At 36.9% G+C, this 15609-nt stretch overlaps 1 protein-coding gene across 5 annotated transcripts in view; it reads right to left on the reverse strand.

Annotated features, from left to right (window-relative positions):
* Window positions 1-503: 503 nt before the first annotated feature.
* AGTPBP1 (ATP/GTP binding protein 1) overlaps window positions 504-15609 on the reverse strand; it is a 69832-nt gene continuing 54726 nt past the window's right edge. For all 5 annotated transcript variants that reach the window (XM_032214703.1, XM_032214705.1, XM_032214704.1 and 2 more), the window contains 7 exons: window positions 12710-12863; window positions 11938-12118; window positions 8281-8410; window positions 7466-7597; window positions 6206-6382; window positions 4398-4558; window positions 504-3105 (listed from right to left, as the gene is read on the reverse strand). In XM_032214703.1, coding sequence (XP_032070594.1) covers window positions 2928-3105; window positions 4398-4558; window positions 6206-6382; window positions 7466-7597; window positions 8281-8410; window positions 11938-12118; window positions 12710-12863 — 1113 coding nt within the window. In that variant the 3' untranslated portion in view covers window positions 504-2927. The remainder of the gene's footprint in view (window positions 3106-4397; window positions 4559-6205; window positions 6383-7465; window positions 7598-8280; window positions 8411-11937; window positions 12119-12709; window positions 12864-15609) is intronic.

Genomic DNA, 15609 nt, shown 5'->3' on the forward strand with positions numbered 1-15609 from the left:
TTTATTTTTTTTAAAAGAACTATCTGTAGTACCACTGATGAAAGATTCCAGTCTCTGTATCTCACACTTTTCTGCGACTTTCAGGCAAGAGATCTCAAATATAGTACAAGCCCTGAGATAGGATTAATATGATTTTTTTGAAACAAGAGAAATCCAAACCCCCTTAAATTTGCTATTCAAGTTTTTTTAAACATCTAAATCCAAAAATTTATGAATTTATGAACACTTATTCTTAAACTGTGATATGACATTGCATATTGAAGATTTCCAATTTTCCCTCCCCAGACCCATTCCTCCAACATGTAGAGAAAGCAGGTGATGATAATTATTTTATTATACATTTACTTGATAAATTATCTCTCTGAAATTAGGTCATACACAGTAATATTGCCACAATTTATAATTACAGGATTACAATGGATTCTTATAATAAAACTTGGGCTTTCTGGCTTTTATACAAACTACATTATATTTGCCAGTCTAATTTGAGCCTTTGTTGTTATTATTCAGTTATGACTAAAATAATATTCCACATACAACTGACATCTGATAGTTGGCACATATTTTTGTCTGTGAGATACAGTACAATATTTAAAAAGGAAGGCTTCATTAAAAGAAATAAGCATTACAGATACATAATTTTCTTTGTCCGTCTATGAAAGTCCCAGAAGTTGACAAAGTACAACTCAAATGTATATATTTTAATATATGTGGTGTTTCATATCATATTTGCATCAAAATCATTTTGTAAAAACAAAACTATATGAAAATACATTCAAAGATTTAAAAAATATAGCAAAATATTCATAAAGTTCAAAAGATTAACTACAAGACTCTTTAATCTGCTTCAGTTAAGAGGCTGGAAAAATTAATACAACTTGTTATATCAATATGGTTTAATTAGTCACTCATTTCCTTACTGCACAATAAATTCTTTACAACCAAACAAAGAACAAATACACGTAGAGTCAGCTCAGTACATCTGTACAACCCTCCTTGATTTGATAAAGGGCACCCCTTTATAATCTAATCCACAATTTAATTGCAGGTCTGGGTATCTGCTGTTTCTAAGATGCTACTATGGCTAGAAGGCATTTATTTATTTATTTTAATTCCAGAAAACAAGAATCATAAATCCTTTCATCTCACTTAAAGCAGGACTGCATTTTCTTTGTAGACAGAACACTTAGTTTATCCTATCTGAGTAGCAAAGTTCTGGATTGGATTAATTTTTTAAAAAAATCAATGAATATATTATATTTTCTTGTACATTGGTATATTTCCTGTATTAATTTTATCTAACTGTGAAATATGTCTAGCTTGGGCGGGAGGTGGGAACGCAGAAGACCAAACATATATCTCTTAAAACTGATTTGATTCTGTTTTTAATTGCTTCCTTTGGCAATGAGGGGACAGTGATAAAATGATCTCTCTTTACATGAGGCAAGTTGTTTTAGTTAAGAAAAATCCAGACCATCCCCTCTAGCATAAGCACCAACACAAGGAAATAAAAAAGGGAGTGTGGATTTATTCCAAGATTGATAGGATTGGCTAATACTACAAAGATCTAGCCTCCAATCCTCTGATATTAGTTCCAATGTCATATTACCTTTTGTTTTAAATATTTCAATAAAATATAGAACTCAGGAGGTAGGAAGATAAAGCAGACATCAGAAAAATGTAATATTCACAGGCTCTATGTGCTTAGATATTTTAAAATTGGAATTCAGCATGCTTAATTTTTTTCTGGATTACATAGTTCAAGAGACTATAAAGCAACTTCCACCCAAATGGACACCATTATTCTTCCACAATCCACAATAATATATATAAAAGTATATGCTTTGTATCCAGAGCACTTTGAGCTCATATTGGCTATATTAAATATGGAAAAGGATCTAGAATTTGTATCACGAAATATACATACAATGAAATTGTTATGCTTACAAAGAACACCTATTTTCTCCAAGCTTTATATGAACCTCAGAAAGAATTTGGTTATGAGTTTAGTGTTAACATAAATATATACTTTATAGTCAGCAAGGGTACACGAGGCTTATTTTTTCACAAAAAGCTGATGGATGATACCACCTTAAAACATAGGCTGAGAGATATGTAACTGATTTTCCTTCACACAGGGAAAAAATCCTGCATTTCAGGAAGGAAAGATCCATGCCTAATACTTTCTCCTGTATTTTCTGTGGAGTGTTTTCACACAGAGAAATATTATGACACGTAAAACTGTACTAGGGGACAAGGAGAAAAAGCTGTACGCACAGCTGAATGTGACACTTTCCACTCTCAAAATGTTACTCCGTACATAAAAGCTTTCTGCAGGTATAATTCTTTACTCAACTGTAAATGTGAATATTGCCAATTTTAAATTAAGGCTGTAGCAAAACCATGTCAATCTAAGGCTTAAAATATGCCTTAGCATAGCAATGAGAACATCTATTTTTCATCTGTTCAGTACAAAAAAAATTTTTTTTAATCCTTGTGTTACATCCAATAAACAAAAACAAAACAAAATCACAGAATTAAAACCCCGCACACAAATGCAAAATCTTCCCGATAAAACTGTGCGTGACATCTTGTGCTACAGGAATTAGGTTAACTCCTACCTTCTGGTTTGCCAATTACATCTTAGAAATTACTTCTTTTATTTTACTGATTATGTGGACGAAAGCAAAAAGCCATGCAGCGTTAACTAGCAGGCATCTGGGACAAATTAATTTCAATGCTAAAATAAAAATTAAATTGCTCAAATAAAACAAATGCCAATTGTTTTAAAAGCCAGAAGCATTTATTGTTTTCAAACTGGGTTGACTGCAGTTTATCTGCTTTAGCAAAACCCCAAGGTGAAATAACCCACCATGTTCCTTTTAAATAAGCCACAGTAGTTTGCTCCTTCATGTACCAAGAATATCTCAAGGCAAATGTGTCCTCGTAATTTCAGAGTCAGAGAGTCCATCTTCTTGAAGACAGGGCTCATAGTCTCCAGCATTATTTGCCAAGTCAATATCTGGCTCATCATTGCTCTCAGCACTATAGTCCACTTCTTCAAGGAAGCGAGGTTCATCTTCTTCTAGAACATAAGTAGTGGGGCTACAGCAAACATATTAAACACTCTGGTTAATTAAAATGGAATGTAATTCATGGAAATACAACAATTTAATATAGATATCATTTGGTATTTACAAATTATTCCTATTGTTAATTTCTTTCTCAGGTAGCGTAGGTCAAGTTTGGGAAAACAACATTTATGTACTTGTATACTGAAGACCTGCAGAACTATATGTTTTATGTTGAATTGCACGTTAATTAAAAAAACAGAAACCAAATACTAGGGATGACTAAGCACAACTGAATTTTAGAAAGCTAATCAAAATATTTTTTCAATAGCATCAATTTTTTTCACAGTATTAGACTTTCTCTTCATGCTACAAGAGACAATTTTCTTTGAAAATAGATTTTATAGATGAGGAATGATTGCAAAAGCTTATTTAGTTTATTACAAAGTCAATCCTACCCAACTTACTCCACCACCTGAAGTTTATTCATTGGGAGAAAATAAAAATAATGCACAGAGGCAGAGATCGAGTTTGGTGTAGTTGTTAAGGCACCAGGCTAGAGATCAGGAGACCTAACATTATAACATGATCTTGGGCATAAAGACAGCAAGGTGACCTTGGGCCAGTCACTGTCTCTCAGTCCTAGGAAGAAAGCAATCTCAAATCACTTCTGAAAATGCTGTCAAGAAGTCTGGAGGGATTGGTTTAGACAATCACCAAGAGTCAATTCTGATTTGAAGGCATACACCCACACAACCTCCTCTTAATTTCATATTGCTCTGCCTCCAAAACAAAAAGCATTAAAATATTTCAAATGAATAAATGAATCCACTATTCTCCAAAGCTTATAGTAAGATACTCCAAAACGAGGTTCCATTTCAAAGCATTTTTGGCACCATTGACCTAACATTATATTTCACCAAAATGTATCTCAGGATTTCATTGTAATGTAAAGCCTAACCCCCAAAGCCTGTAACGTTAGGTATTAAAAAAGATTAAAGAATAGAAAAAAAAATATTGTATCTTGTAAAGTTTATATTTTAGAATTTAAGTAGTTGACCACACTCAGCTATGTAGATCAAAACAGTGTGTGTTTACTACAGTACAGCTGCTGGCCATTCTTCGCATGTATGCATAAACACAGCAATGTAATCCCTTGGCTACAGTTTGCAAGCAATACTTAGATTTCTGGATCCAAATTCCTATTTCATTAATCTGTTTGGAGTTAATTTACAATAAAAGCTACCTGCCACTATAGTCTTTTTTTTTAAAAAAAAATCCAAATAAGCCTCTGGCAAAAAAATTTAAACGTGATTTTTTTCCTACCTTGTCACTTTACAACTAGATTCAATCAATTCATTTTCAATGTCCAAAAGAGTAGATGGCAGATTATATTCCAATGGCGATGTCAGTTTTTTCAAACGCAATAAACCAGTACAGAATTTGGCTCCCATCTCTTCCAGTTCACGTGTCCCGATTTGTAAGCCCTAATGAGAAAACATACAGCATTAAATAGTTCAGTGCAATTTCCTTTCTGCACGTATATAATTCACTATTTACTCAAGACGCATAACTGAAAGAAAAGAGGTAGCAAATGCTGCCAATATTTTTATATGTACAACTTCCTGCACAAAATGGGAGCATCTCGAGGGGGATTCTTTGTGAATAGAATTGGATGTGCTTAAAATTCTCCCCAACATAAAAAGACTGTGGGCAGAAATGGAGGAATGGCATATGAATCCACGATTCTCTGCCATGTACACTTCAAATGAGCAACACTGCATAATACTTTTCAGTTCCTTCCCCATCCCTCCCCTGGCCTCCCATGACTCATGTGCTGCTTGCACTGGTCCTCCCAGGTTTCCCATGACTCACACATAGTCTGCACCAGAGCCGCCCCTAGCCTCCCATGAAGCCTGCACTGGCCTTCCCAATCTCTCCTCTAGCCTTCCGTGACTCATGTACAGCCTGGACTGGCTCTCTTGAGCTCTACATGGGGCAGCCCTTGAAGAGTGTTCAGAGACTTCAGCTTGTCCAGAATGCAGCCGCGCGAACGATCGTGGGTGCGCCTCAGTACACCCACATTACACCTATCCTCCGCGAGCTACACTGGCTGCCTATTGGTCTCCGGATATGCTTCAAGGTGCTAGTTCTCACTTATAAAGCCCTACATGGTATTGGACCTGGGTACTTGAGAGACCGCCTCCTGCCGATTACCTCCCAAAGACCCATTAGATCCCACAGACTAGGCCTCCTCCGAATTCCATCTGCCTGCCAATGCCGGCTGTCAACTACCCGGAGGAGGGCCTTCTCTGTGGCTGCTTCGGCCCTCTGGAACGATCTCTCCGTGGAGATTCGGACCCTCACCACCCTTCAGGCTTTCCTTAAAGCCGTTAAGACCTGGCTGTTCCAGCAGGCCTGGGGCTGCTGAGTTCCATCCCCACTCGAACTGGTGTGCTTGTTGAGACTTTTTAAATTGCTTCTGTATTGTTGTTTGTTTTCGTTTTCTTTCCTTTTGTATTGTTCCCCTTCCCTTTCGGTTTTGTTAGCCGCCCTGAGTCCCTCGGGAATAGGGCGGCATACAAGTTGAATAAAACCTCTAAACCTCTCGCCCCCTCCGTCTGCTCCTGCAGCAATTCCTGGTGATGCCCCTGTGTTCTTTATCTAGGACCCCCACTTCTTCCTGCTTAACAGTGCATGCATTTTGAGATCGCCGCAGCAACCAGGAGAGTCCAAAATTGCCATCATTAAGTGATACAGTCACGTAATGACAAACTTTACCACTGCATCACTTAGTGATGGCAATACCTGTTGTTACTGCCATCATAATCTGAGGCCCACAAAGAATGCTTTTTAGGGAAAACAGAAACCATGATTAAATAACTTTTATGACCAAATGAACACAAGGGCATCTTCCATATTCTAGACTATATATGAATTATATGTGAATGCACATTCTAGATTATGTGAATGGTTTTCTTCATCAAAAGAATATTAACTATTTAGGAGTCTGCTCATTAAATTACATGATGTGCAAGAGCCAACATAATTCCGAGCTCCTTTGAAATGAATTCAAGTACTATCCAGTACCAATTGTAATTCTTCAGATGTATTAATAAAAAATGCTACTTTACCTTGTATTTCCCTTGATCACATCCACACAATGTGCTTTCCATGGTGTAACTTCTTTGAACACCTATCTCTCGCCACACTACAACGCGTGCTGTAGATTCCTTTGATTTTTCCACAACAAAACTGCAGCTGCTCATACTGAATGCTGGGGCTGCCTGGCTCAGAATCTTAGGGAGAGTCTACCAAAAATAAGTAACAACAAATATTATAGAAAAAATCTGTGTGGCTTATATATCCTTAAAGTATAAATTTGGGTACAGACATCTCCCTCTGAATGGTAAGGGAATATACTGTATGTCAATAGGAAGTGCAAATTACAAATTACAAAGCAGTGCTGTATGGAGAACCCAGAACCAAAGATAAAATAGCTCTGATACCAGAAAGTATGGAGTTTGTCTTGATACTGGAAAATCTATGGACTTTGTTATGACATGGCATTTTTTTGAAGATTTCTGAAAATCCTTTTTCTTCACACAGCACATTTGTTACCACAAGATGTGTTGGTGGCCACTAACATAGATTGCTTTAAAAGAGGATTAGATAGAGGCATATCAAGGATTATTAGCCTTGAAGACTTAAAGTTACTTCTGAGTAGAAGGATAGTCATCCAAATGCCAAATGTAGAGAAACAAATATGAATCCGTTTCCAGCTTATAAGCATATGACTACCCAAAGTGAGACCAAAATGCCAGACTAGAATGAGTCTTGGTTGGACAAGCTCTTAAATTCCTTTTCTTTAAGCTCCATGCTAGATGAACACTATTCAATTAATGACTTTCTTAATGTTGGTTTTTTTAAAAAAAAAATCTTTTAAAAATATTTTAGACTGATTATTATTCCTCTACACAGCATTCTTCTTTTGTCTCCATGTGAAATTGATGTATACTGAATCAGATATTAATTCATCTATCCCAGTCATCTCCTGACTATTCAAGCTCTCCCAGCAATTAGATGCTGATTTTATCATGCCATTATACATTCATTAGCCTTTGGGGTGTCTTTGGTTATCATAATCTGATTGTTCATGTACTGAATATACTGGCAGTTTTAAATGAAAACTCTGGAATATAAAATAAATATTCTGAGCTGAGTTTTAGTCATGTTCCCAAATTTATTTTGTTTAAATATTAGTTAGAATTTAACCTCTGTTTACAATACTGTTAGCAAACTATTATTCAATGAAAATAGTACTGATAAAAGAAACACAAACCATAAACCTTAGGCATGTACCTACCTGCATATACACACAAATATCTACTTACCCTATAACCAAGGTCTTCAATCAGATCACAAGACGCAGCACTAACATTAGTGTGCCATATTGTTTCCTTGATGCTACAGCCATACATAAATACATTTTTCTTGCGAGAATGGCCATGATAGTCACAAAAAACCTAGAAAAAAGTATTTTTCAAAAATTAAAGGTATAGTCAACATAAAATTCAACCATTTATTTAGAAACAAGCAATAAGATCCTTTAGAAAACAAATGCATTCAGTAATATGAACCCTTGAGTAAAATCTTCCGATAGATATATTAATTTAAGTTATTTTTATTAACATTTTAAAAAGAATTTTTAATAAACAATTTAGATCAAGCTTGTCAGTTATAGTTCTTCACAAATTTCTTGGAAAAATATAATTTCAGGTGGTTAAATGTGAATTTACAACTCAATAAGGTATTCTACACCATTAATGAAGACATATTTTGTTTAATTTTAAAGAAAATTTAAAAATCAAGTCAGGAAATAGTACATAGTATTGATTGTTCATATGTCTGCTTCTTTCACGTTTTTAAAATGATAAATAAGTGAATATTTATAGTCTTAGATGAATGGTCCTATAATAGGAGCTGAATTATTCCTGCCATATTTCACAGTTACTATAACTAATTTCACTGTTATTAATTTTTCTCCAGCACAGTTCTAAAACCACCAGTAACATGACCAAGAAGGCAATTCCTTAATGCTTTTACAAAGAATTAAGGGAGTTTTAACTGCCATTACCTGCACATCTTTTAAATGTAAAGTTCACATTTTAAGTGATCTTTTTTCTTAGCTAAGAAATCACATACTTACCAATGGCAAACGTTTTATAGCTGCCAAATATTGAAGCAGACCTTTGGCATGATAAATTGTGGGGTGCAGATCCGGGTTTGGGTTTTGCCACTGCCTATTCAAATCCTCCCCACTTAAGGAACAGCGATGGCTATAAAACAAAAATTAAAAAATCATCCATTATAACTATTTCATTCTCCAAGAAAATGAATGTTAAAATTTGTGTGGATGTTAACAATTTCACTGCAAGTTAAAGGAAATTCTTCTAAAGCAGGGATGTTCAACACTGGCAACTTTAAGACCTGTGGACTTCAACTCCCAGAATTCCCCAGCCAGCATGTCTACAGGTTTTAAGGGTGACAAGGTTGGACACTCTTGATCTAAAATGCTGTTTCAAGCATTTAATATTTTAAGTCAGATAAAATGAATCAAATTGGTGGAAAGACAAAGCTACCACGCCTGTATTCTGTGTTCTTTTGTCAAACCACCCTTGACAAATGGTCCCAATAGCAGACATTGTTTTAAACTGTGAATAGGAGAAAATAGTTTTTCAGAAGTGTCATTGATTTACTTTCTAGGTTTCTACCCATTTTATGTTTTTTATTTTTATTTTTGTATTATAGCTGGAGTGGCATTTCAGAAAGTGCTCATTTGCAGAAAAAGTTATTCTTTATCTCATCAGCCTTACATTCAGACTTATTGAAGTTTAAAACAGAAACAGTGAAATCGCAGGACTTTTATAATGTTTACTCAGGAGTGGTTTCCTGCCAGTTCTAACCTCTTTTACAGAAGAGGTTCCACAAATCTATAGTGCAGTTTAGAACTGGTTCCAGCTCCTTCCCCCTGCCCGTCTGCACATTATCAAGATGAAGAGTGAGAGGAGGAATTCTGGAGTTGAAGTCCACAAGTCTTCAAGCTGTCAAGTCTGAACACCCCTGGGTTTTTTTTCTAAATGGTTCGGGGTGCAAGGATCTTGTAACTTGACAACATTAAGACTTGAGTGCTGCAAATGCCATAGTTTCTGAGCCAATATTTTGGTTGCTAAGCAAGAGCATTGTTAAGTGAGTTTCACCACATTTTACAAGTTGGCCACCCAGTCACATGGCCGGCAAGCCACTCCCACCCAGTCACATGGCCAGCAAGCCACTCCCACAAAGCAGGCCACACCTACAGAAGAGGTTGTAAAAAATTTTGAAACCTGCCATTGTGTTTACTTGATCTCATAGGGTACTCATTAAGCATTACTAAATCTAGATTTACCCAATCATTTTTAAAATTACAAATTAAATCATTCTGAAGGTGCCAGGTCAACTGAAACTCTCAATTATGTAGCATTGAAAATAGGAGTCAACTCTTTAATTCCTAGAGTGATTCAGAATCTGAATAAAGGCTTTAACGCTTATTGATCCAAATGAATTGTGTCATTTAGCTTTCCATGAAGTTTAAATCCGAGAGATAAATGCTCTTTGATTGTGTGAACTTCAAAGCATGACACTAGATGCGGCAAAATATTTTTACATCATGGAAATGAAACACTAGTCCTCTGGGTCTGTAAAAGACAAACAAGCCAGCGTTTTCCCTCAGCATTATAAATAAAGTCAGGCCATTTCAGGATAAGAGAAACTCTGCTGGACCTTGTCAAAGCTCAGCAGATGAGACTTCTGCCTTAGAACTGAACAGTTCATTATTACTTTTAAATAAAAGACAGCTGGGTTAAGTGTAGCAGACTTGGCTGAAATCAGTCTAATAACGTGAGGGATAGGATGCTTGGCTTCAGTCAGCCCAGGGGAGAAATTATGGAGAGAATAAATCCCACTGAATTGAGCAGAATACACAAAGGATTATACTTAAATCTTAGAGATATTAATACAATATAGGAGCAAGATTCATGGAAGGAAATTCTATAGATTTTACTATAAAGTAAAAATGTGCTTCATATTAATAGCCATTTGCCTAGACGGATATTATCTCCTACTGAAATTCCTGGATTTAGCTGAAATACTTTTTAATGTTGTAACAAGCCTCAGGCAGTAGCAGAAGAATTAACGTCTCTGGATTACCTCTCATTGATAAAGAAAGCAGATTGTACTAAGAGTAATTTCCCTAAGGAATTGTTAGTACATTTTGCCTATTGAAGTCAGCCTTTACTGCAAATCACATCATATTATATGGGTTTGGGGGATTTAATAGAAAACTCAGTACAAAACATTATTTCAACAATTTTTTTAATTAAACAAATAGGCAGCATCCTGTTTTGCTTTTCCAGACAAGATTTATAAACATATTGTAATTTATAATCAGAATGTTCATTCCACAGCTCCCTCTTCCCTTTGTCCATTCAAAGATAAGCAAGGTAGCTTGAGATTTTTTTGCAATGGTACTGAACTTTTGTCTTCTCAATTGTGTAGCCCAAGCTTATCTATGCATATTTATGCTTTATATTTAATACTCTTAATGTGTATAATCCCTCTGTAGTTCTAAAAACTATTGCTATCTAGAATTAAAGAAAGGGTTTAAAGATGCTGCCAGCAATTTCTGTCTGTCAGTTTAACAGCTGACTAGAAACCTCTTATTTTCTGTCATCTTCAACCCACATCAGAGATCATCTGCAAAAGGTGGCTCAAGTCCTATGATGGGTTTTGATATACTTTTCTGGCTCATATCAACAACTGTTTCAGATGTCTTCCACCATTCTGTAAGCAGTGTAACACTACCCTGTCCATTATAGGATTACCAGCTTTTATAAGCATTCTGTCTGGATATTTATGCAGACAAATTAAGAAATAAACTCCATAGAAAAGATAAAATGTATTAATACTGTGAATTAGGGAAATTCTGTGCGAGCTTTTTGCTCAAACCTTTTGCTTGTTTGGGGCTTAAACCACATTTTCCCTCTTATCATGTTGGTAACAGATCTGGTCCATCAACATTGGTATTGTTTTCTTTAATATCTAATTTTTCCAAGACCAAACCAATCTTCAACAGCCACCACATCTAGATCAGCATATTGATAACTTTAAGATGTGTTGACTTCAACTCCCAGAATTCCATGAATGAATGAATGACTCCGCTTACATTTGTCTCTCTAGGATATACACTTTGCAGGGTCCTTTAGTAATTTTAAGACTCACTTCTGATACCAACCTTGTAGCACTTATTCCTCTTCTAATCTTAGCATTCCTTATTGGCTAAGAAGTAAAAAGCACGCTTTCATTTTCCCGGACTGGTACACAAAAAAAACAGCAGGAAGCCATCCCTGAGTGCAGGTTGTCAGAAGGAGGAACAGTAACAGCACTGCGCTTAATAATAGGTATATCTTCATTTGGGATAAGTTAACATTATATTTGATTTAATTACACCACAAAGTGCCATATAGTGTGATTACTTTTGGTTCAATAATTGAAAATGAGAAACAATTATGGAAAGTAGATTCTGAACATATACTTAAAATACTATTTTTAAACAAAAATGTACTTACTAAAAAATATAAATGCACACATGTGATTGAAGAAAAGTAACTGTTCACTTAAAATAACATAGCTGTGTTAGCTAGTTAAGATTCTAGAAGATATAGTTTGCAGAAAAGTTCTGATGTAGAAAAACTATATTTCAAGCATAGCTATCTCGGGATAACTACAGGAGAATGAACTCTGTTGCTAAATGTAATCAAAAACTTACTTTCCATTGATGACCCCATCAGGATTAAGCATTGGTACAATTTTAAAAATATAGGATTCTCGCAAACTCTGGGCACCAGGAGTATTACTCATAAGATACTCCAAAGTTCCCTTCATAACCCAACTTGAATTGGTCTCTCCAGGATGTACACGCGCAGATAAGAAAATATACGGACGATTTCCTAAAAACAGCACAAATAAAATAGCATGATATAGCCATCACTGAGTTGGAAAGACCTTAAAAATATACTAGAACATCCCTGACAAATTAATCACATTATTATCTGCTTGTTATATATTCATAAAAATAAAAATAAAAACTTTAGTCTTCCAGGCAGCATAATAGTTTATGAAAGCACAAGGTATAATCAGCATATTATATCACAATATTATAATCAGTGTAATGTTCCTTGAATCAATTCAGTGGAAGAGGGAAGAATCTGTTTGCACTGACATTATTTTAAAATTCCACTGAATTTTAAATTTTGTGGCAAGGTTACAGCTAATTTTAATACTACTTGCTAAAATATTATTTTTTGTAATTGGTTTTTGTACTCTTTCCCTAATATCACAAAAATGCCACCTAATCCCACTGTTGCTGAAGCATATCTCGAACTTTCATTCCTCAAATTAACTGAGTACGGTTGTGGCCAATGTTTTCTGTTGCATGCCTATGGATTATTATAATTGAACAGTACAAAATCAAAGAAAACACAGGTTTTATTTGATTTGATACATTCTGAATATAATCAAAAGGAAAAGGCTATACTTACTGAACTGACAAATATGTTCATAGTAATTTGATTCTGGCATGGCTGTAATAGTTACTACAGGACAGTTATTCCCAGAGAGAGTCTCACATAAAAGATGTTGCCGAAAATATATCTGCTGAGGATTGTTTGTGGATTCTAATTTTTGGAGATGCATCTTCATCATGAAAAATAAGTTCATAAATTCAGAGTCACTTTTATCCTTTAATTTAGCATAAAAACTTAGCTAAAATATCTAACAGAATTTCTAAATTCATCATTTATAATATTGCATCTAATATTTTAAATATCAAGTATTGTCTTAGTGTACAGATACAATGAAGGAATAAAAATAATTATAGGAGCAAAATCTTAAGTAAAATAGTGAAGCTTGAATTTATTAAACTGCTTTGTTAGTAAGAAAGAGTTTATGAATTGTACAAGATGTAAACTTACATTATATTAAGATATAATCAATAGATAACGCATAATATTGGAACTTGTAGTATCATCATTAGCAATAGTGTATAAAAATACTAAACTATTGCAAGTAAATATTTTTTTTCACAATGGAAAGCCATCAAAGAAATTCACTATGCATTTAACCTAAGTTAGTATAACTACAATTATTATACAGTATATGCAAACTAAAAATGTATGATATGTCATCTGAAGGAACCTTTAAAATATCTTATTTATTTTCAAAGCTTACTAATTCATTGTTTCCCATTTCAATGCAAATGTTCTTTATCGGCATAAAAAGATTAAATGTTGGTAAATTCTCTCTTTCTGCAATTTAAATGTTCACTCTGTGCTGTAAAAGCCATTTTGTTGGATATTATGGGGAAGAGTTAAATGCAGGCTTTCTATTCTATGAATGGAAAGAAATGTCTTATTTAAAGAAAGGGACTAAGATCAAGTAGATGTTCCCCCGTTCCAGAAGATTCCCTAAAAGTCAAGTTCTCTGACTAGTGGAAAATAATAATCCAGAGGGCGCATATTTCTTAACAAAAATGAAGTTACACTGAAAATAGCCTACGTGATCAGTGTTTCAGTATTTCAATACTCATATAGAAGTCTACTTATGTTGTGGCCCAGCAGGATCCGGTTGAGTTGCTAATGGACTCGGATAGCGAGGAACCATACGAGTCTGCGCTGGACGATATGGAGGATCCTGGGCAGGGTTCAGACTCGGAGCAGGGACCAGAGAGGCTGGAGGCGCCTGAGGCATAGAGCAGTGGGGAGGATCAAAGGCAGTTTGTCCCTGATGCTAGATTGAGAAGGGCTGAGAAACGGAAGCAGGAAGCAGCAACTCCGTAGGCAGACTCACAGAAGATGATTAAGCACAGGTGGTTGTTGATTGGTCCCTCCCAAGAGAGATTATAGGTGAGTCATTGGGAGGAGACATTTGCAGGAAACAACCATTCGAATTAGTAGTTAAGAAAATCTATCTGTGTATTCTAGCCGTGTCTGTTCGTTTGGACTATCTGCGTTGCTTTGTTTGAACTATCTGTGTATTCTACCCGTGTCTGTTCATTTGGACTATCTGCATTGCTTCGTTTGGACTACCTGGGTTGCTGCAGAGCTACTCTATTGAATGTGAGTTGCCTGGGCCCTCAGCCAAAGGAATCGTTATCTCAGTAATTGAACAGTGGCAAAAAGCCAAACCTTTGTTCTGGTTTATTCACAGGTCAGGGGGTCAGAACAAATTACTACGTTATAAGCAATTTTATAAGCTCTCCCCCAAAAATAAACCCCCTGGACAACCACCACCCTTTCGGCCAGGCAGAGCGCCGCTCACCGACCTAGCGGTATTCCAAAGGTGCCAAGCTGTGGGAACAAGGTGGGGGGCAAAGGCTTGCATTGCTTGGCACCTTCGGGATACCGCTAGGTCGGTGAGCAGCACTGTGCCCAGCTGGAGAGGGGGGTTGCTGGGTGGCTGCTCTTTTGTGAGCGGGCTCCCGAAGAGCCGGGCACAGCCTCAGGGTCGAACGGCTGTGTTGCATTGTCGCAGCAGCACTATAAAGCAGCCATGAGATGACCATGCTCACGGCAAACCCCCTTTCCAACTGGGCACAGTGCCATTCAGTGACCTATGGGTATCGCCAGCGGCTTTTCTGCTCCCCATTCACGTGCCTACCAGGCTCACGATGTCCTTGCCTAACTCTCCCTGAAGAGCCATGGCATCTCCGCTGCTGCCGCCACTCTAGGAGTACGCTCTGCCGGCAGCCAGCCCACAACCATAGAGCATACTCCCAGAGCAGCAATTGCCGGAAGACTCAGCATCCTAACTCCATGCTTTGGAAGCCGCAGAAAAAGCCATGCGGCAGTGACAGACAGCAGCAGAAGTGGAGGTGCCTTGGCTCTGCAGGGAGAACTGGGCCAGGACATCGTGAGCCTGGGTGGCATGCGAGCGGGGAGCGGAAAAGCCGCTTGTGCAACTCCCTCTCCAGCCATGCAGAGCCTCGTTCACTGACCTGGGGCATTCCAAAGGCGCCAAGCCACGGGAGCCAGAGGGCGGCAAACAGGCGTTCACATGGCTTGGCGATACTCCTAGGTCAGTGAATAGCGCTGTGCCCGGCTGGAAAGGGGGGTTGCTGGGCGGCTGCTCGTAAGTGTGGTCACCTCATGGCTGCTGTGTAGTGCTGCTGCAACAGCGCAACACAGCCGTTCAACCCTGAGGCTGTACCCGGCTCTTCGGGAGCCCACTCGCAAGAGAGCAGCCGCCCAGCAACCTCAAAACAATAAGCTCTCCCCTGATAATAAGGCCCAAGCTATATTTTGTGGGTAAAAAAAAAATAAGACCATGTCTTATTTTCGGGGAAACACGGTAGAACAAAACAAACAAAAAACAAACAAACATCTTGCTCTGAAATTCTTAATACGAGATCTCATTGCAAAATACTAAACTTTTTCCAGTGTTT

The sequence above is a fragment of the Thamnophis elegans genome, chromosome 3 (genome assembly GCF_009769535.1).
Source record: "Thamnophis elegans isolate rThaEle1 chromosome 3, rThaEle1.pri, whole genome shotgun sequence".
NCBI lineage: Eukaryota > Metazoa > Chordata > Lepidosauria > Squamata > Colubridae > Thamnophis > Thamnophis elegans.